General features: G+C 48.3%; 2 protein-coding genes across 2 annotated transcripts in view; both read right to left on the bottom strand.

Annotated features, from left to right (window-relative positions):
- MYO5B (myosin VB) overlaps window positions 1-6,157 on the bottom strand; it is a gene marked incomplete at both ends in the record, with an annotated part of 68,756 nt that extends 62,599 nt beyond the window's left edge. Inside the window, one exon of the mRNA XM_084304521.1 lies at window positions 6,131-6,157. Coding sequence (XP_084160647.1) covers window positions 6,131-6,157 — 27 coding nt within the window. The remainder of the gene's footprint in view (window positions 1-6,130) is intronic.
- Window positions 6,158-8,194: 2,037 nt separating this feature from the next.
- On the bottom strand, window positions 8,195-16,500 carry CFAP53 (cilia and flagella associated protein 53; the record flags this gene model as incomplete). Its single annotated transcript, XM_084304484.1, has 8 exons — window positions 8,195-8,600; window positions 9,792-9,894; window positions 10,073-10,289; window positions 11,175-11,393; window positions 12,853-13,156; window positions 14,972-15,145; window positions 15,695-15,924; window positions 16,432-16,500. The coding sequence occupies 8 exons, from the start codon at window positions 16,498-16,500 to the stop codon at window positions 8,354-8,356; spliced, it is 1,563 nt and encodes a 520-aa protein (XP_084160610.1). The 3' UTR covers window positions 8,195-8,353.
- Window positions 16,501-20,682: the final 4,182 nt, after the last annotated feature.

The raw sequence follows: 20,682 nt of genomic DNA, 5'->3' as shown, positions 1-20,682 counted from the left end.
GCAGAAAGGAGAGGTCGTGCAAATCACTGCATCCTTCTCAAAGCACTCAGCTTCCCAAAGCCTCACGGAGCCTCACTTTTGCACGTGCTTAGCCCAAAGGAGGTTTGAAAAGGAAACGAATTGATTTCATTTCTTCAGCCCTGTCTAAACGGAGCTGGAAAGGCTCAGGGGCCACCCCGGAGGCTTTTTCGTTGCTAAACAACTGGTGGGAAACGCATCGATCGCTGAGGAGTCGAGCAAGAGGCGTTTTGGTAGCGATAATTAAAGAATTCCAGCAGTAAGGTAGAAGGAGAAATCGTATTAAAGCTATTTTTTTTTTTTCACTTAAATTCGCCCAAGGTGCCTCCAAGAGCTCTCCCTTGAAGCGTTGGCCCTCCATCAGCGCGCTTTCGTCCACCAGCCCACCTTTCTCATCCTCCCCACCATGGCAAGAGCCCTGCCATGGGCTGGGAGCTTTCAGAAAGGTATTTCTGGGTGTTTTCTCGGGACGAGGCACTCGTTTGCCCTGCCCCAAGCCTCTCGTGTGGATCTGCAGAGACTTGTCCGCCTCATACCCGGTTTTCTTGCTAAACGACTGCTCGTAGGGCACCCACCAGCACCTTCGTGTCCGGCGGGAGGATGGAGAAAAAGCCAGCAGCAGGACGCACGAACCAACAGATAAATACCCCAAAAAAAACATGGGATGTGAGAGAAATTCGGGGCAGCCCTTCTGCAGAAATTCAGAGAAAAGCCCGCCACGTATTCATACGCTTCATTTATATATAAAATATATGTGATAGAAGGCTGATAGAAAGAATATAAGGCTAATATAAAGTATAAAATAACCTCAAACCAATGACTAAATAATTATAATAGCCGCTGAGATTCAGTTTTGATGAATAATGCACACCCTGGCCTCTTTTCCTCACGGGATATTGAGACAGGCAGAGCCCAGGGGCTCTCCAAATTTAAGCCCGTGCCCAGCCTTTTCGCCTCCATCACACATTTCGGCTGCCAAAAGACATTTCGGCTGCCGTCCCGGGGAGAATCCCCAAGGGACGGCCTTGCACAAGGGCTCTTTTTCTCCGGGAAGCAGCTCAACCTGATCCCTGGCCCCTTCAACTTGTTCTCAGAGGATGAAGCCAGGTCCTGCTAAAACAACCCGGGGAAAGCGCTGCTCTGCTTGGTAAAGCTGCTCGAAGCTTTTAACCCGGCTGTCGAAAGAACGGGGTTTGGGAAACCCGTCCTCCAGCTGGAAAAGGGCCAGCACAATTAAGAGGAGGAAATCCTAATTCCTCCCCAGCGAAACGTTTCGCCCTCCCCCGTCGCGTGGCACAAGCTCCGCGGTCTGAAAAAAAAAAAAAACGTTTCTCCAAAAGTGGGTCACGTCTCCCGGCATTACTGAACCTTCCCAAATTTCCCCCGCTTAGTCCAAGGCAATATCCTCGCTGACATCTGAGTGATTGAGGCGGCGTGTAATGCCATTTTTCCCCTGAATGAGCCACATCAAAGAGGTTTCTCAGGCGAGAGATGGCAGGCTGGATAAAAGAGTTGCCAAGCGGATTGCCCCCAAAATATTACCGGAGAACACGAAATGGTTTTATTATTATATTATTATTTTTTTTTAATTGTTTTCGTTCCTTTAGAAACGTTCAGACTTGATTCTGGGAATGCGTAACGATGAGAAACCTCCTCCAGAGGCCGAAACCTCACCAAGTTATGAATGGAAAGATTCAATAGTCAAATCCACGCTCGCCCACCGAAGTCTCGGAGATTTTCTCGCTTTCCTCCACCAGCTACGACATCCAGTCATCCCCTAGCACAGGGACAGCAAAAAATGGGTCACCCTGGCCATTATTTAAAGCCCGAGCGAGCGATTAGATGAGAGCTGGGCAAAGTTTAGCCAACAGCAGCCGGGCTTGCCTTCTGCTCATTCACTCCACGTGACCCCAAACTTTGCACCGGGCTGCGAGCACTTTTTTTTTCCAATTAAAAAATAAAAATACCACCGTGAGAGCGCGGAGAGCCTGGAAAATCAAACGGGTTTCCCCTGAGCAAAGGGATCCTTTAGGGTCCACAAAGCCACTCGCCTCCATCCAGCATCGCGGGACCGTGCCCCTAAAACCTCCGAGCACAGCGGGGCTGGAGGGTGGCTGCTGTTGAGCTCTGGAAAGCACCAGAGCTTTAATTTCACATGAAACACGTCGATATTTGGATTTACATGCTTAAAACACCCTGTTTTTTTTTTTATTATTCATTTCCTTTTTAAAAAGAAAGTGGGGTAGGGGGAACATAAGGGCTCGTCTCGCCACTGTGCAGGGAGGAACCAGTTGTCACCCCACCTGGGATGGGTCCAAATGACAAGAGGCGTAAAAAGGAAAAGGAAAAAGAAACCGAGCACATTTCAACCCTGGTATTTCAGCCTTCCTATCCCTCTGGCCAAGGTGTTTATAACGCCAAGGGCCATAAAAACCCTGCAGGAGAGCTCTCGGTGGGTACCGCTCCTCCGCCCCGCTCCCTGCCCCAAAACCAGCGCAGCGCCCGCCTTAGCAGAGCTCGGATTTTAATTAAGAAGCAGAAACCCACCAGGGAGGCACTCGGCTTAATTAGACTGAATTAGATTGAAAGTCACCGCTCCTATCAGCTCGGTATCTCCGCATCCCCTCGCTGCCTTGCGGTACCTTCCGCTCGCCGGGGACGTCAACTGCAAAATTCAGCACGTGGGCAAACCCCTTCCCACATCCAAACCCCATCTCCAGGTTAAACAGCAAAGAAAAGGCAAAGCAGCCTCACCTCGTGTCTGCTTGTATGCTCTAAGTGCCACCCCACACCTTTTTTTATTCATTTTCCACGTTTTTTTGACACCGATTTGCTCAGAAGCACGTCGGCTCTCCGGCTCCCTGCTCCCTGGGACAAAAAGGCAGCTAAAGGTTTGCCTCGGCCCCAAGAAACCATCCTCGTGGGGTTTCTGCACCGAGCTGGACGTCCCCAGTGCTGCCCTTGGCCATTCGGAAGAGGGACTCTAAAACATATCCGAGGGTCTTCGGGTTTGAAGAGGCGCAACCCGTTAGGGCGCATTCCTGGGATGCAACATGTCATTCGGAGCAGCAAGGGCTGTGATTCAGCCACCAGACAAGCCTTTAAACGCGTTTAACACATCCCAGGAGCACGTCACGCCTCCGGAAGGGTATGGAGGGGCAGGGCGAGGACACAGGTTCGCCTGGGTGCCCATCCCCAAGAAGACAAAGCCGGGCAACCCCAAGCGAGAAGCCTCGTCCTTGGCCAAGAGCAGAGATCTCCGCTGCCTGCCAGGGCTCCGAATTTTGCTGCAGTCCTTTTCCTGATCCCAGCCGTGCTGTTTGCAGAAGAGGTCGAAGAGCAGAGGGTAACCCCACGCTATCGGCCGTTTATTGCGCCTCGGAGGGTGCAAAGTCCACCCCCGAGCTGAAGCCGGGCTCTTTTAGGGCCGTGCTTCCAACAACCACCCCAAGGCCAAGCCCGGCTCTCTGCTCCTTTCTCTACAACCTCATCCACGGGGTAATTCAAAGGAGTTTCGATGTGCGGTGACCATGAGCCCCACGCCGCAAATCCGAGCGTCTCTGGAGGCGAAGCTCGCGGAGGGAGGGACTCTTCCCCTCTTATCCCATTACGGGACAACGCCGGCATCTGCCCGGGCTTAGAGGGATTGAGCTGCCTTGGCTGCGTTTTAGCAGCATCAGCAAGAGGCCAAGAGGAAGCCGGGGCCGCGCTGGGAGCGCGCGAGCAGCCCCAGCACGGTGCCGGCGCTCGGTCCCGCAAAGCTCCAGCCCTTCTCCACCTGGGACACGTTTTATTCTGTTTCTTATTTCGTTATTTTTATACAAAAGGGAGCCCTCCGTGGCTCCACGCCTCCTCTACTCGCTTCCCTCTTCCGCTAGGACCCAGCGGCACCGAATTCCTGTGGGGCACAGGAATAGGAGCAAGCAAAACCCACCCGGGCTCTCCCCCCAAAACTATTTACCAACGCGGAGCCCCACGTGCTTGAAGCTTGATGCACACCGGCTGCTTGGGAGCCACTCACCTGCTCCTAATTAGGCACAGCTGCTAATTATCTCCTTATTAAACGCCAGGCCTGCCTTCTGAAGGGTCACGGGATGCAAAAAGGGCCTTCCCCAGGAGTTCACAGCTGCCGATGTTTCCAGGGCAGGTTCCTCTCCTGCCTGCTAAGCTCCTCGGGGTAATATGTTTATCAGCGTGGCTTAACGAGCACTAAATGAGCGCTACTCATCCCAGAAGGGCCCAGGAGACCTCCTGCGAGCTTCACGTGGAAGCTGAAGGTCTCTGAGAGGTCTCAGCCGAAGCTGCGCCCCGAACCACGCACGGCTCCAACCTGCCCCGCTGGTGGGCAAGCGGCACGGCCAAACCCTGCCCCAAAACCTCCCCTTGATGCCCTGGATCAGCCCCGAAGCTCATCAGGAATCTCGTTATGATTAAAAATAAATTGAAAACGGAGCACAAGGGTGGTTACCGAATCCCCATAACATCCCAGGTGCCTCGCAGGACAGCCATGGGATCACCCACAGGCACCTCGCACCCTTTTAACACACAAACAGGAACACAAACCTAATTGAGTTAGAGTAAAAATGCACAACCCGGGCTAATTAATCTAATGATCAAGTTCATAATCAGCTAACCCAAGCATTACAACCTGCCCACAGATAGGGACAGAGCAGCGCTCGCGGCGAGCCTCCTCCCCGGGGCCACGGAGAGGCATCTGATCCCATCTCCATTTGGGATCCCCCCGGAGATTTCTCCGTGGAAAACCCAAAATTTTGGTTCAGGAGGGCTCCCGAAAAGGGAGTAAATCGGTCAGCTGAATCCACCGGGGATTTTCACGTTCACAAGGGGTTCAAAGGACGAGCTGCCAAACTCACCATTCATCCCACAGCCGTGCCGCGTGGGCAGCCCCGAAAAGAAACCCGAAAATAAGCGGTGCCCGACCCCAAATTACATAAGGGCTGCCTGAGCTGGGTGCAGGAGCAGGAACCCGCAGCGAAGTTGGAGCTGGGAGACCGAAAACCGCTCCTTGAAAGGGCTGCTGCCAGCCCAGCAGCGTCCCCCCATCCACCCTGACCGCGCTCTGGGGAAGAAAACCCTTAAAAATCCTCCTTAAAACCCTAAAATCCTCGTTATTACAGCAGGCGATGCCGGCATCTATCAGTCTGCAAGCACAAAAAGATTTCACAGCCAAGAACTTTTCTCACTGAGCCTCTGCCTCGCACGTCCCCACGGCAGTAGGGGACCCCACAAGGTACCAGGCGTCACCCCAAACCCTTTGCAGGTCGAAGGGTCAATCCCAAGGGCACTTTTTTCCCCCTTTTTCTTCCTTTTTTCTTTTTTTTTTTTCCCCCTGCACCTCACCTCCACCCTGGCATGCAAATGCCATTTGCTTATCCGGAGCGGTGACCGATCTGCTGGGAGCGAGCCGCGAGGGGAGAAATGGAAAAAAAAAGAGAAAAAGAGAAGAAAAAAAGAGCAGAAAAGACCCCAAAAATTCAAGTGCCACCTCTCCTAGCCCTAAAAGCAGCCCCCGGGCTGGGTGGCAGCCTCCCGTGGGGCACAAATCTGGGCTCCTCTCTCGCCCATCGGCCATGTTCCCCTCCCTGCTTGCCAGGAGGAAGCGGCTCGGCCTCGCCCGCTGCTGAAAAAAAAAAAAAAAAAAAGAGGAAAAAAAGCGAAAAAAAAGGCAAAAAGGAAGCATTTGGGATTTGTTGGGAGTTGCCAAAACCAGAGGGAAATCCACCGAGGAAGCCGGGAGCGCTCCGCTGCCGGGAGGTTTCCTCCTTCCCTCTCCCCAAGCCCCGTGTTTCAGGCAAGGAGGGGAAGAATTCCCCTAAAAAAAAGTTCCCGGACGGGAAGAGGAGAGGCTCGGAGCCGCACCTTTCGAGCCCCTTTTGGGATCGACGGGGCCAAAATCGCCTTTTTTGCCCCCAAAAACCCCGGCGAGCCCCGCGGGGAGCCGCGCGTCGGGGCGCGGGTGCGGCGCAAGGGGAGGGATGGAGAGGGATAAAGGGGGGGGGTCTATGGGGCAGGCAAGTTGCTGCCCCCTTTTCCCCAGAGCGAAACGACCCCAAAAGCCACCGATCTTCCCCCAAAAAAGCCCTCGGCTCACCTTGGTGTAGAGCTGAGCTGCGGACATGGCCGGGCACGGGCAGCGCTAGGCGCGGGGCATGGGGCCGGCAGCTCGCGGGGGCTTTTTAGGGTTTTGGGGGGGGTATGGGGTGGGCTGCCGGCCCTATAGGGCGACAGGGCGACAGAGCGACCTTTACACCCGCAGCCGGAGAGGGAGGAGGAGGAGGAGGAGGAAGAGGAGGAGGAGGAGGAGGCAGCACCGCCTCCGCCGCGCCCCGCTCAGGTAAAAGGCTCGGCTGCTCCGCAGGACTTCCTGGGTGCCGGCTCCTCGCCCCAGTCCATATTATGGGATGCCACCTTGGTTTTCCACACTTTTTCACTTTTATTTTTTCTTTGTCGCAGCCGTTTTTATCATTTTCACCGTTTTTAGTATCATTTTCACCGTTTTTATTATCGTTATCAGCGTTTTCATCATCAGCATCCCCCTTTTAGCATCACCGCCCTTTAATTATCACCCCCCCCCTTTTATCTCCGGCCCCCTTTTATCTCCGTCGCCCCTTTATTTCCACCCCCCTTTAACGATCACCCCCTCCCTTTTACCGTTTTCAAGCTTTTTCCCCCCAGCCTCTCCCTCCTCCTGCCGGAGGTTATCCCCTCGGGAGACAGAAACCCCTAATACTGAAGGGGAAGCGACCCTAAAACCTCTCCGGTTCACATCAAAGGTGTGAAAATGAGCCAGATTCCCTCTTTTCCCCCCCAAAACAGAGCCAGCAGCTTCCTGGGAAGCACACAGGAGACGCGTGCCCTCCCCGGGGTGGCACGGAGCAGCTCGTCCTCGCTCACCCCATAACCAGAATCCGTTTATTTGCCATTATTAGGGGGCATTAAAGGAAGAGCTGGGGGTGAAGACGCAAAATTTCCAGTTAATATCGCTCCCCTGGGTTTTAGGGAGGTGTAGGAAGGCTTTGGGGATGAATTTCTGCCTACAGCCACCTGAAAAATACGAGTCCTAATTCAGATCCCCCCTTTGAAACCCCGGGCAGCCCGGGAAAAGTAAAGGAAGCAAGACAAAAATTCCTTTTTTTTTCATCTCATCGCCTCCATAGCGAACGTAAACGCGTACAACCCCTTCCCACAGGCACCTTATGGGGTATTTGGCCCCAAAACTTCACAGCAGGAGAAGTTTTTTGTTTTTTTTTTTTTTTCCAAACACGGGGCAGTGAAGTAAATAAAATCTACATGGCTTATGCGGGGCCGTAGCAGTCAAGGAAATTAATCTCTTAATCATCCTGCCAATTTGAGCTAGCGGTGAGAGCAGAGACCTGTGGCTGCCCGGGCTCTCTGGATTGATGAAACTACCTCAGCAGGGATTCCTGAGCTCTAATCCCAGCTATTTTTCAGCTCCTCCACTCATATCCCCACAAAACAAGCAGCCAAGTGTGCTGGTATTCACCAACAGGCAGCTAAAGCCTGAAAACAGAAGGTGAGGAGGAAGAAAAAGGTGGAAGAAACGTTTAAAAAAACACAATCTGGCCATTAATTAACTACTTTTAAGGCTGTTTTGCCTTAAAAGATGACAGAACGTGGGACCGAGCACCTGTATGTTCAGACTGGGGCACCGGAGGCGATCCAAAACGGTCCAAAGAGGCAGAGTTGCCACCAAAAGGATAAATAATCACCTTTCTTTTTTTTCAAGAAAAGGATTTCCTCGGATCTGCACAATGATATCTGCCCAAAAAGAGGTTTCACAGACCAGTTTTGGGACTCTGATATTCCACAAGTCATCCAACAGCTCTGAGAATACGCACAAGGCAGTATTAACCCTCTGCTGCCTAGCCAAAATAAAATAGCTCCCTAGATTTAACAAGGAAAAGGAGGATAAAACGCCGAGCACCTTTTGTCTCGACACAAAAAAAAAAGGTTTTGCCAATATTTGCAGCTCGAAAGGTGTTTTAATAAAAGTTTGCTGAACGTCCTCTACAATTTTTTATTTTTTTTTTTTAATTTTAAATAACACCTGCATATCCTTCACGTCATCATCATCATTACACCGCAGAGAACATGAAATATTTTTGTATTAAAACGTCACACGCTTTGATTTTTATTTTTTTTTTAGAAAAAAGCACAGTGGGAAAAAAAAATTTAAAAATATATTTCTTGTATTTGCCAGTGAAATATTCTGAGTGTCACAGCGGAGAAGGGTCAAACCCAAATCAGTTACAAACACGCCTAGAAAAGGTTTTTAAAGGCAATCTAGAGTGAGTTAAAATGTCATAGTTAAGTGATCTTGGGAGGTAGACGTGAGTTTTCTTCTCAAAGGGTGAATTTTTGCCAGTTTCTCGTAAGGCCTTGACAGAGCATCCTGGATCCTTTCTTGGTAAGCTCGCTCTTCTGCTAGGCCCAGCTCGTATTCTTGCTTCTTCTCTTCTTCCTCAGCATCACGGGCCCGTTGCTGATGGGCAATCTGAGCCCTGAGCTGCTCTTGGTATTCTTTTGCTTCCTTCAGTTTCCTGGAAACGACAGGTAAAAAGCTTATTTATGAAGTGTTGGGTTAAAAAAAAAAAAGAAAAAAAAACATTTTTTTTTAATGTGTTATCATTCAACCTCGGACCAAAGGAAGGTTCAAAACTCGTCTTAGGAGTTGAGGGTTCACTTGTGCGACTACAAGCAAACTACTCGTTGTTCAGAGCACAAATTCTGTTGTATTTTACAGAGCAGACCGCAAAATTCGTGCTTAATGAGAAATAAAAGAGCAAGAAGCACCCCTTGCCATCAGCACGCCTTCTCCGCCCCTCGCAGTGGCAGAAAGGGGAGCAAATGCGTCAGGTTTCAGTCCTCCCCGGGCTCTGGCTCACTGCTGAAGCAGCCTCACGCCCAGTTTCCACTCCCTCGTGGCGGAGATAACAACGGGTTTCTGCCAACAGGCGAGGCAGGGCCCAGGCTCGTTGTGCTAACGCCGTGGGAAATGGCTGGCAGAAGAAATCAGGCTTCCACTCTACCTCGGGATTCACACGTTGCTTCCACCACCCTCTGGAGCAGTGGAACAGATTCCAAGGGAAGCCCGGGATGTTTCCTGGCAGAGGGTGAGGTATCTGCCACATCCAGGAGATGTGTTTTCAAGAAATTTATCAGTTGAGGCAAGAGGTATTGGCTCTGGAAGGAGTTTACCCGGTCACGTCCCGTAAACGGGTGTGGAGAAAGGGCAGAAGTACAAAAAGGGAAACGGGAACGGGAGAAATAAAGCCCTCGGTGCTGGGTTTTGCACGACACCCAGAGGAACGTTGCGGCTACTGCGAAATGAAAACGTTCTCACCCCGAGGAACTGCAAGGGAAGGGGAAACCCACGCAGCTGGGCGATGGGGTCTGGGGGTTTTTTTGGTGTTTTGCTGCCTGACGCCGCGATTGTTGAAGGGAGGCGTGTGGGTGAGGTTTGGCAATAAGCTGAGGAGGGTGAGCAACCACCTAACCTTTCATTAAGCCTCCCCTCCTCGCGTCTCAGCGGCTCCGAACGCGAGGGGATGCGTTTGATAAACAGAAAAAGGCAGTCGGGAACCGATAGGGGGAAAAAAAGGGAAAGGAAAAAAAAAAAAACCCTCCCCAGCGTTCCTACAAAGCTAATTACGAACGAGAATCCTCCACCCCACACACTTCAAAAAGGTTGATCCGCAATGCACCGAGCCAACGGGCAGAAGGAAAAATACCTGGCGTGTTTTTCTTCCTCTACGCGTTTGAGTTCTGCCACGGCCTCTGCTAGTAACTTCTTCTCCTGAGCGAGCTCTTCCTGCTCCTTCGCGTTTCTCTGCACTGTAAAAAACAAAAACAAAAACAAAAACACAAAAAGACTTTGAGAAGATAAAAGTCTAAAAAGTCTCAGCCTAAACAGCAAGCCTGAGCTTTGTCCTTTCCGAAGAGGCACCCAAAAATATGGGAAGCTTCACATTCATGCAGTAAGTTTGGTGCACAAGCAGCTGTTATCACTTACTCTTCTCCTCAATCTGGAGCTGCCTCGTATCCAGGACGTTTCTCAGGAGCTGCTCTCTAGCCTCCTTTTCCAACCGCGTTTGCTCAGCCTTCTTGGCCCAAACCTTCGCCCTCTCTTCCTCGAGGAGCTTGTCCACTTCTTTTTCTCGCTCTTTTTCCTCCTCCAGCTGCTGAGCCAGGTGCGCCCGGTAAGCCTGTTGCTCCTTGAACAGCTCTTGCTGCAAGCACACACACACATTTGCAGATCTGAGTTCAAGAATTTAATGATACACTTCAAAAAAGTGAAGAGAAGCGGTGGTTTGTGGCCCGTGTGGGAAGCAGGAGCCTCGAGCTGCGTTCCAAGCCCAGAAGAGCTGTGCAGAAATGCGTTTTCTGATCACAGAAAAAGTTTATAAAACATCCCTAACCCACGTGAGCTTCCAAATACCTCGTGCAGAGTAAGGAACGCAGCTCCCTGCTCGGTCTTAGTTACTCTGAAATCATTTTTCACCTCCAAGTTGGGCAATCTACTTGTTCTAAGTGCAAAAAGTGAGACACGTCCATGGTTTCGTAGCCTCCCCGAGATATTCCATGGGAAATTCTGCACTTATATATCCAGCTAATAATAAAACATCTACAACTGTTTCTTGGCAGTCTAATAAACCAGAACGTGGCAAATATTTACTTTCCTCTGCAATCACAAATATTTAATAAATCAGGTCCGGGAGACAAACAAACAAAATCTTCCCTAATCTCCCTTACATCCATGCAGCGTAAGGACTAAAAACCTCACATGGTTTATGCAGAAGGAAATCAGCGTGGAGGGGCAGGAAGCCAGGATTTGCTATAAACCCCCAATTTTTCATCAAGCCTGGTAGCTTTGCTGCTTGCAAGACGGGATTTAAAGTCCTTGCTGTGATTTTAAGAGATAATGGGGTTTTTTAGGAAAGCAGAGTGCTGGCAGGAAGAGAGGCAACAGGTTATGTGACAAAAGAATCGACTTGATCACAGAAAAGGTCTCGTGTCTGATCTCTTTTACACTGTGCGGCTCCACAAAGAGCAACAAAATTAGTCCAGGTGAGGTTTTGTCCCAAAAGTTCACAATTCAAACCTGTAGCCCTTACTTTCCTCCTGGTTTTCTCCTCGGGGTCTTCCTCAGGTTTCCAAGGCGATTTTTCTAAGGTTTTCATCTCGAGGGCAAGCTCGCCTTCTTTTTCTTCATTAAGCTGCTTCCTCCTGTCCTCTGCTGCGCCGAGCAACATCTCCCTGCATTCCTTCTGCTTCTGTAACTTCTCCATTTGAAGTTTCTCATTTTCAAGTTTCAGCAGCTGCTGCTGTTCTTCCTACAAAAGGGAAAAATAGCCAGCTTCAAACAAAGTGACTACTAGGATGAGTTTATTTGGAACACCAAAGAGCAAAGATAAATATTAAAAAACATTTATTTCTAAGAAAAAATAATTTTAGAGAGTGTCGTCCATTAAAGTTGTTAAAACACGAATGTTTTACCATGTTGCTCCTTAAAAATTCAGGATTTTCTCTTTAATTATCACAGGAATGCCTGACATCCACACTCCAAATACTTCAGGCAGGCAGACAGACATCTCTTCGGAGAAATCTGTATCCCCGCAGCACGTTTCATCTACATCCAACTCTTTAAACACAGCCACAACCTCTACCCAGTAACAGAACCGCGTGTTCCTCCCATTTCTGGATGTTATCTGCTCAAAGCACATTTCTGTTGGGCATAAAGTGAGTAATTGCTTCTTTTTATTATGATGTAATTAAATAACGGGCAGCTGTTGAATTTTCCTGGCCTCAAATCATTCCACTATATACAGGAAAGAACAGAAAAACGGGCAATAAAGCTCAGTTCTTAAGAAAGAACCAATGAAAAAATAAAAACACAGACTTGAGATCAAACTTGTGTATGTGTATTCAAGATTATTCAGCTAAAAAAGTCCCAAAACAGCATCAATAAAGTAACTTAATCATGAATACTCATGAATTATGCTAAGTTTACAAGCATAAACTGTGCTCGAACAAGCTGTTAACAGCACATGCCCATCATTAACTTAGCTACAGGTGTCCGAAACAAGGCCTCAGCTTTCTCCGAGGTATACGCTGCTTTTTCTTAATCTCTTTTTAAATATTATGGCTCCTTCAAAGCGTAAATAAATCTCCTAAAACGCATCAGAAAAAGGCTTTTTGTTTCTTCCAGAAATTAAACCACTTCACCAGAAACTTCTGTTCTTGATGGAGCTCAAGACAGCTGTCTTCAGGGGAAGCTACGGAGTCTACTATTCTAATTTCTTTTTCTATTTCTGTTTCTTCTATTTTTTTCTCTCAAAAGGCCAGTTAAGTAGAAGTGGTTTTAGTTTCGGAGGATCTGGAAGTTCCTTAGAAGTCGTTACAAGAAAAGAATTTTTTTCTGCATCATTTTAAACGAGTGAAACATTGCAATCGAGCTTGGAATAAGAACTTTGATGTTTTACAACCAGGATTTTCAGAGCTTCCGATTCCTTCCTGTCATTATTTTTTAAAAAAGCAGTGGGATATTTATCTTTCGGTGCCCTGCGTGACCAGTCAATTGCTACGCGTCGATAGCTGCAAAATGAAGATGAATTTTGAAATAAATCACGAAGTCAACGCCAAATGCTGCTCCGCCGAAGTCGGCTCAGCTACACTGCAAGCTCCCCCTGCAGGGGGGAAAGGGATTTTCAAAGAGTACTGAAAAGGGATTTTCAAAGAGTACTGAAAAGGGATTTTCAAAGAGTACTGAATTGAGGATGATCTGGAAATTACCAGCAATCGAGCCTCTTCTTCCTTCAGCCGCTTCTCCTCCTCTTTCTGAGCGCTGAGCACCGCTACCTGGGCGCCGAGGACGTCCAGGATTTCCCGCTTCTGTTTGGATAATTTCTGCATATCCACCGCCTCTCGCCTTTCCTTAGCCAACCTGTCCTCCTTCCAAAGCTCTGCGAACATCTCCTCCTCCTCCTGCTGCTGTTTTTTCAGTTCCTCCTTCAGAGTCAGCTGGGCCAGCCGCTCCGTGCACAATTCCCTCTGATGCTGCTTCATCCGCTGCGCGCGGAGCTCATCGCATCGTTCTCTGGAGCCAGAGCATGAATTATGTGGGGTTTTTATATGAATATGCATATTTTTAACGTATAAAACACACTTGTTCAAACATTTAGGTTGCTCTTCATTCAAATAAAGACCTAGACTAGTTTATTCGTCGCTGGAAAGCTCAGTCCCAACCTGAAAACTATTTAAGAGCAGAAATTTAGGTTCCACTGTTGAAGAAGAACCACTAGAATTGCATTAAATCGGAAGTTTTGAGGGATATTTCGTAGAAGCTGCAAGAAAAGAAACGACCAAACTAAATTCAACATGAACAACCATTTTTAAAAATGTGGTTTTAAACCCATTTTGCGTTATTAACGTGTTTTTAAACCCCTTTAATGTGTTTTTCAAACCGTTTTCAAACCAGGACACATTTTTAACCCTGGGATCCTTCTTCCGACTCCCAGGTAATCGTTACTGGTGATTACGGACTACAGGACTAATTGGTATTCATGAAAAATGTTTTTCAACTGTTCTGAGGAAAAACATTGCCATAATTAAGATTGGAAATGCACCGCTAGAAAGAACTGTGTCACCTGAACGCAGCGGGTTCAGAGTTCTCTCAGCAGCGAAAGAATAAAGAATGACTTCTTCTTTTTCACCTTTCTAAACTCATCTGAATTTAATTGAATTCTCGGAGAAGAGGAGAAGTTCAATCAAAGCTTGGCACGGGTCGAATTTTTACTACGAAATCCCTCTGGAATTGCTCGATTTCATCAAAAGGAATTCCTTTCGAGCGGCTTTGAGAGCGAGGTTTAAACATCTGCTCTCCCAGATGGCTGCTTTGCTTCCTCACTTTGCTACCTTAAGCTTCTTAACGCCCCAATCGTGCCCGCCTGGAGCCGCTTCCCAAAGACAAGCTGCGTTTATTCCCCACCCCTCCCAGTTATTTATTCATTTTATGGCTGTTGTATTCAGTCGCTGCGATAACAACGTCCTCTGTGTGAATGCTTCTGATGTAACCACAAAAAAAAAGGAGGTGCTGGAGGTTTTATGCCAGTTTTAAGATGTTGCAGGTTGGTTTTTGTTAAAGACACCAATGTGGGGCAGAGAAAAGCCCGCTCAAGCCCACGATGAAACGCTCCACCCCTTCCCACAAGGTTCAATGTTCAGTTTTGCACAGGAAAAGGGCAGGCTGGCATCAGGTTCCCTATTTATCTGGCACCTAAGAACGCCAGCAACAAGTGGCGCCACAAATAGAGCAGATTTCGGTCACAGCTGGCACACAAAGCCCCAATTTTTAGGGGAAAAAAAAAAAAAAAAAAAAAAGCAGGTGCTGCAGATTTCCCTACCACCGTGGGAGACTCGGAAGCGACGTTTCAAATGATTCCGCTTCCATTAACGCGATTTTCATCCCTCAGCCGAGCAGATCTCCAAGAACTGAACGAGTCAGACGGGATGCCAAGGCCTCGGGACCCGAGGAGCACCCGCAAATCTCAACGACTTCAAAGGTCGTTGCCAAACTTGGCATCCAGGAGGACTGGGCAGGGAATTTCAGGTTGCACTACAGCTTTATTCTGGAAAAGCGGGCAATAAATAAAGCCAGCAGCCTTGGGCAACCCTAACTTCCCAAGGGCTTGCCATATATGAGCTTAAGAAGCAGGATTTATGCCAAATAAATCTTCCAGGAACTCTTTTCATACCACTGAGCTAAAACCCTACCCAAGAACTACAAAAACATCCAATTTGGCAGGGGATTCTCACACAGGACAAGGATTTCTGTGCTTTCTGTCACCTTCTTGTTAAATCGCCTTTTAGGATTTCCTTCCCCCAACTCTGTTTGATGTTGTTCTGGACCCACCTGAATTGCTGCTCCCGTTTTTCAGCCACCAGCTGCTGCCTCTCCTTCTCCCTCTCCTCCCTCAATAATTTCGCTCGCTCCCTCATTTTCGCTTGCCTCTCCAGCAGGGTTTCTTCAAACGCCTCCATCTCAGCAAAATATTTATTTTCCTCGGCCTCCAGAAGCTCGCGAAGCCTGAAGGGAAGAAAACACTCGAATAAAAACCAGAATAATTTATCCGTTGAGTGATTAAGTAAGGAACCGCGCTCTTCCCCTCGCATTTACGCCGCCCTTACGCGAGGATGGCCCCACACAGCACCAGGCTGCCCCGAAATTTCGTGCCTGGAGCTCACCAAAGCCCGGCAGGGGACGCAGTGCTGAGCAGCCCGCGCTAGGTGGCCCCGCTGAGCAGGGCCAGAAGATCCCAGCGGCTTCCTCGCAGCTCACAGCCGCTTGCTGTCAAAAGAATAACGGAGAAAACTTCTTTCCGAAGCCCGGCACAGCGCAGTGCTGTCGTGGTTTCGGTTTTTAGGGTTTTGTTGTTGTGAGCTGTACTGGTAACAAGAGCCCAAAAGCTCCTCTTCGTTTTATGTTGCTTAATAACACAGACCATGCCGTAACACCTGGGGTAACATCTAAAATCAAGCCCTACTGAGTGTTTTTCCCCCCATAATCACCCCTCGAAGCACAGAGTTAAGTGGAAAACTGCAGGGCGGACACGGATTTGGGCTCATTCCTTGCTACCTCTCTCTTCTGTCATCAATCCCTGCCTGACACTCCTGCATCGCCGCCTCGACCTTTCTCTGCACGGCTCTGTGCAGCCATTTCTGCTCGTTGCGCTGCTGCCACTCGTGGACGCTGCGGCAGCGGTTGTAGAGCTTGAGGAGAGCGGCGTATTCCAGGAGCTCCTCTTCTCTGTCTCTGCGGGCCAAGACAAAACTGTCATTTCTTCGCTCTTTAGGAGGCCTGGCTCTCTGTAACAGAAAGAATGGCAGCGATGAAATTACAACTTTTTATTTTTTTTAATTGAATTGGGGATCGAGTACATAAGGGTGTCCTTCTTGTAGCGAGGGGCCCAAAACCGAACACAGTACTCGAGGTTGGCCTCACCAGAGACGAGTACAGGGGGACGATCACCTCCCTAGCCCTGCTGGCCACACTGCTTCTGATACAAGCCAGGATGCCGTTGGCCTTCTTGGCCACCTGAGCACACTGCTGCCTCATATCCAGCCAAAAAACAGCACAAGAGCGTCACGAAAGGCCTCGAGGAGCTCCAAGCCGCCCGTTTACCCACCTCACAGCTTAAACCTCAACCTGTCCACCTCAGCTGTCACCCCCTGACGGCCTTACGCCCCTCCGACCTGGCCACACGCCCTCAGCCCAGGCTCGCACCCGCCTCCTGCTGGCCCCACGGCCAACCCCAACACCAAGAGGCACCCATTTGGAGCCTCCAAGCCCTGTGGCGGCTCCCGGCCGCTCACCAGCGCCACAGAGTGCGGGCAGGGCCCCAGCACCTCCCGCCGCCACCCCGCGCCCCTCCGCGCCGTCATGGCCGCCGCCGCCTCTCCCGTTGCTATGGTGAAGCGGAAGTGACGTCACGACGCAAGGGACGCTCAGAGCGGGCGGGAACCCGAGCGGGGGCTGCGCATGCGCACTGCGCCCGCGCCTCCCTGAGGGGGCACAAAATGGCGGCCGGGGGTGGGGGTGTCGTCATGTCGCGATGTCGCGATGTCGCCTGTCGCCACAACGCGTTGCGAATTGGGGCTGCTCGGCGAGAATGCGGCTCCTGAGAGGGGGTGGGGGTGGTGCGCGGCTCTCGGCAGCGCCTCAGGAGCTGCGGTCGCTTCAGGGTCGTTGCCCGCAGTGAGCTCGCCTGGAGGCCCCGGGACAGGGCTGCTGCCAAGAGCTTAAAGTGCTTTTTCTTTTTCTTTTCTTTAGGGGTTTTTACCTCAGGGAAAAAAATAATATTTACGTGCTGAGAGGGCTAAATCTCTTGGTACGCTGTAGTTTTGAGTAATATTTGTGGGAAAAGTAAGTAGAAAATGCCTTAGTCAGCACTTAACACCAAAAAAAAATCAGTTTTATGTATAATACAGTAGAGAAATGTGCAGCATTTCACCTCTTTAAAATTTTAAATAAACAATGGAGCTGCGGAGCTTCTAATCCCGCTATTAATTCTTTCTTTAAGTCCCTTTGCCACCTGTAAAAAATGTATTCCTAATTTTAGCGTTAAGGCATGGGTAGTTGGTGATTTTATTCTTATTTTACGTTAACATTTGATGAGAAATCAGATTGTTTTTAGCTCCCATGCCAAAGGGGGCCCTGGTCAGTGCATTCTGCAGGACTTCCCCAGGGTGGGGACATACATAGGATATATATAGCATATATTGTCTTTTATTTGTTGGCTTGGATCCCTGAGGGAGTGTTGTAACTGCCTGCTCATGGGTTGTGTAAACAGTTTGGGGGCTTTTTTCTGTTCCAGCAGGAGCCACCCCCTTTTGTAATCTGACTGGCACTGTCAGAACGCCTTTATGGGGTCAGGGCAGTCACTTTAATGGGTTAGTCCTAACGAAACGGTAAAAATCCCTTATAACTACACAAGCCCTGAAGCAAAAGGGGATGTTGTGGGGACTTGCTGGGTGGCCAAGTTCCCATTGGGCAGAAATTACGCCCAAAAATGTTACAAATCCTGTGAAGAGTAGATCTCAGGAGACGTTCTGGTCCTAAAACCTGCCAGTTTTTAATCCAGACCCCACAGCACAGCACCAACTCTTGTCAAAGGCACTGAAGAGGAATCCTCCTTGCTGAAACACCTCTCGCTGAGAACTTTATAAGAAAATAAAAACATTTTACGCTCGGCGAGGGGCGGGTAGGGCAGCACCACGTGGCAGTTACTCGGCAAACGGGATTCTGGTTTTAACCGGCGCCTTTTTGTGCCAGGAGGGAAAACCCAGGTGAAGCCCACAGTTCCTCCCCGGTTCTGAATTTCTGAATTCCCCTGGGTTTTCCTCGCTGATCACACTCCAGACCATCTCCAGTTCCTCCGGTCCCGCTTCCTTTTAATCCCTCCTGCCGGAGCTTCCAGGCAATCTTCAAAATCCGTGCTCAAAAAAATCCTAACTCCTTTTTTATTATTTTTTTTAAGGTCCAGCAGGTTCCTTTATTAATCTCCCGGAGGGATTTGCTGATCGCTCCCATCCACATGATCGTGTGAGTCAGGGCCAGAAGACACAACCACGCCGAGCACGAGCAGCAGAGATCACAACTTTTACTAGCACGTGTTTCAGGAGCAAGTTTAAAATCAAACCTTTTTTTAGTCCCAAACTACCAAAATGTCAAGTTTTGCTGCTAAGAATTCCTGCAGCCCACGAGTTCTGCAGATGTTCAATCATGCAGCTGTAATTAGTGTCAGTTCTCATAATTATTCAGGGATATCTTTACTAAAACGCTTGTTTCTTTCCCAGATCTGCCTCCCCTTGGAATCGCACAGGACCTAGGAGAGGTCTAGGACAATTTCCCTAGTGTAAAAAGGAGAAACTGTCATTTTTTATTGTTGAAAAAATACTGTTTTTTTTTTAAAAAAAACTACTGGGACATGATTTGAGCCTTTAACCCAGCTGAAATATTTAAATAATATTTAAATAATATAAATAATAAAGAGGAACCGAAACTAAATTTGAGTTTTGAGGCTTTTTGCTAATTCACCGATCATCCAAAGGTTCCTTCCCTGTAGCTAACAAGCTCTCTCCTCCGCATTTTCCTCCTCGATGCTTTTTACGTGAAGGTTTTCCAGAGATTGAGCTGTTTTAGTGGATTTGAGAGAGAAGATCACACGCTTCTTTTGCATCACCCTCACATGCCAAGCGCAGGAAACTGCCCCCAGCCGCCCCCGTTGTGACAGGCAGTGTGACTTTTGCACCATCGGTCACCAAAATGTCACTTGTAATCCGGCGGCTGGCACGAGGAGAAACGCTGAGGAAAGATTAGATCAAAGTGGAGCAGGGGGAAAGGGCAGGTTCCACGGAGATGGGTTAAGGTGGTGATGGTCCTGTGAAGTTTGATGGGCTTTGTGCTGGAAGATTGAAAAAGTTGTTTGCAGGGGTGGCAGGGCTGTTTGGTGAGGGGTTTGGGGAGATTGGAGTGAAAAGGGGCGGATATAGGATCAAGGAGAGGTGAGGAGAAAAAATAAAAAGAATAAAATAAAAAAAAAAAAAAGCAAAGAAAAGGAAAGGAGCAGAGAAGAGGGGAAAAGAGAAGAGAAAAAGAGAAAAACGGGAAAAGAGAAGAGAAGAGAAAAGAAAAAAAAAGAGAAAAGGTGAGGAGAAAAAGAATAAAAGAATTAAAAAAAAGGCAAAGTAAAGGAAAGGAAAAGAGAAAATAAAAGAGAAAGAAGAAAAGAACAGAAAAGAGAAAAAGAGAAAAGAAACGGGAAGAGAAGAAAAGAAAAGAGAAAAGAAAAGAGAGGAAAGGAAAGGAAAGGGAAAAGAAACAAAAAAAAAGGAAAGGAAAAAGAATAAGAAAAGAAAGGAAAGGGAAAAGAAAAAAGAATAGGAAAGGAAATGAAAGGATAAAGGGTAAGGGCTTGGAAATTGCAACTCAATTTCCTTCAGCTCCTGAAAAACAACATCAAAGAGGCCATGGAGTAGGTAATGAGAAAATCATTTGTAAGCAACTAGAAGGAAATAGGGAGAGGAGTACCAGGCAGCGTAGATTTGTCAAGGACAAACGGTTTTACTCTCATCTCATTTCCTTCTGCGATGGGTAACAGGCCCTGGGGGGAAAGAAGCAATAAAAATCAGCTGATAAAGCTTTTAACATGGTCTCGTGTGACAGTCTTGGATGTTTGCTGGGCCACGAGGCCAGCTGCAGGTGCCTGTGGCAGGGAGCTTCATCCCCTGCTTCATCCCTGGCCCCTGGGGCTGTCACCTGGGCTTTTTTTTAAATCCTGGGATTTTTTTAAATCCAACATTTAAAAGTAATCTGGTGATTTTAGGACTGATCTGGTGGAGAATGGTCCAGAACCTGTCTGAGGTGGTTACCCGAGAAGTTATCCTTGTATCCAAATTACTTTCCAGCCCACCTTTAATACAAAATTGATTTTAATAACATTTTGCTCCAAAACAAACAGCATACGTGCCGTAACATTTTGATTAGCACTATTTAATTTCTCGTTGTTAAATATCTTTAGATCTTTTAGTTTTATTTTTTAATAAAATAGAAGACAACAAGCAACCAAAAAGGACACTATGTAGATATTAAACAAAGTTTTGGACTGGCTGGCTGGTGAGGTTGTTTCTTTGGTCGTTTTTTTATTCCTCTACACTTCACTTCAAGTGCATTTTGCCCTTTTCCCTTCAAAATTTGCCCTTTTGTTCTAATTTGAAATATTTTCCCCGGATTAGCGGTCATTACCACAGATCGTTAACAAGCTGAAAGTTTTCCAGGCCGTTTCTTGTCTTTATTAAGACCTCATCTGGCCACACTGCAAGGACGAGAGACAGATGATTTTGTAGTTTGTTTTTGAGGAAGAAAAAATCCATATTTACAGACTTTGTTAATACTTACTGCTCTAATCGAAATCATAATGTGGCAGCGATGGGTACGGTCACCCGTGGGGTCTGTCAGTGCAGCCGTGGGTCCTTCTGCCAATGTTTTATCTGGGATAGACTTCTGGGCTAAGAGCAGACTGCCTATGATTCCTGCTCGAGCACCAGTCTAGAAAAAAAAAAACC

This window comes from Netta rufina (genome assembly GCF_964035555.1).
Source record: "Netta rufina genome assembly, chromosome: W".
Classification (NCBI taxonomy): domain Eukaryota; kingdom Metazoa; phylum Chordata; class Aves; order Anseriformes; family Anatidae; genus Netta; species Netta rufina.
The sequence above is the reverse complement of the archived record's forward strand: the minus strand, read 5'-3'. Positions and strand labels throughout refer to the sequence as shown.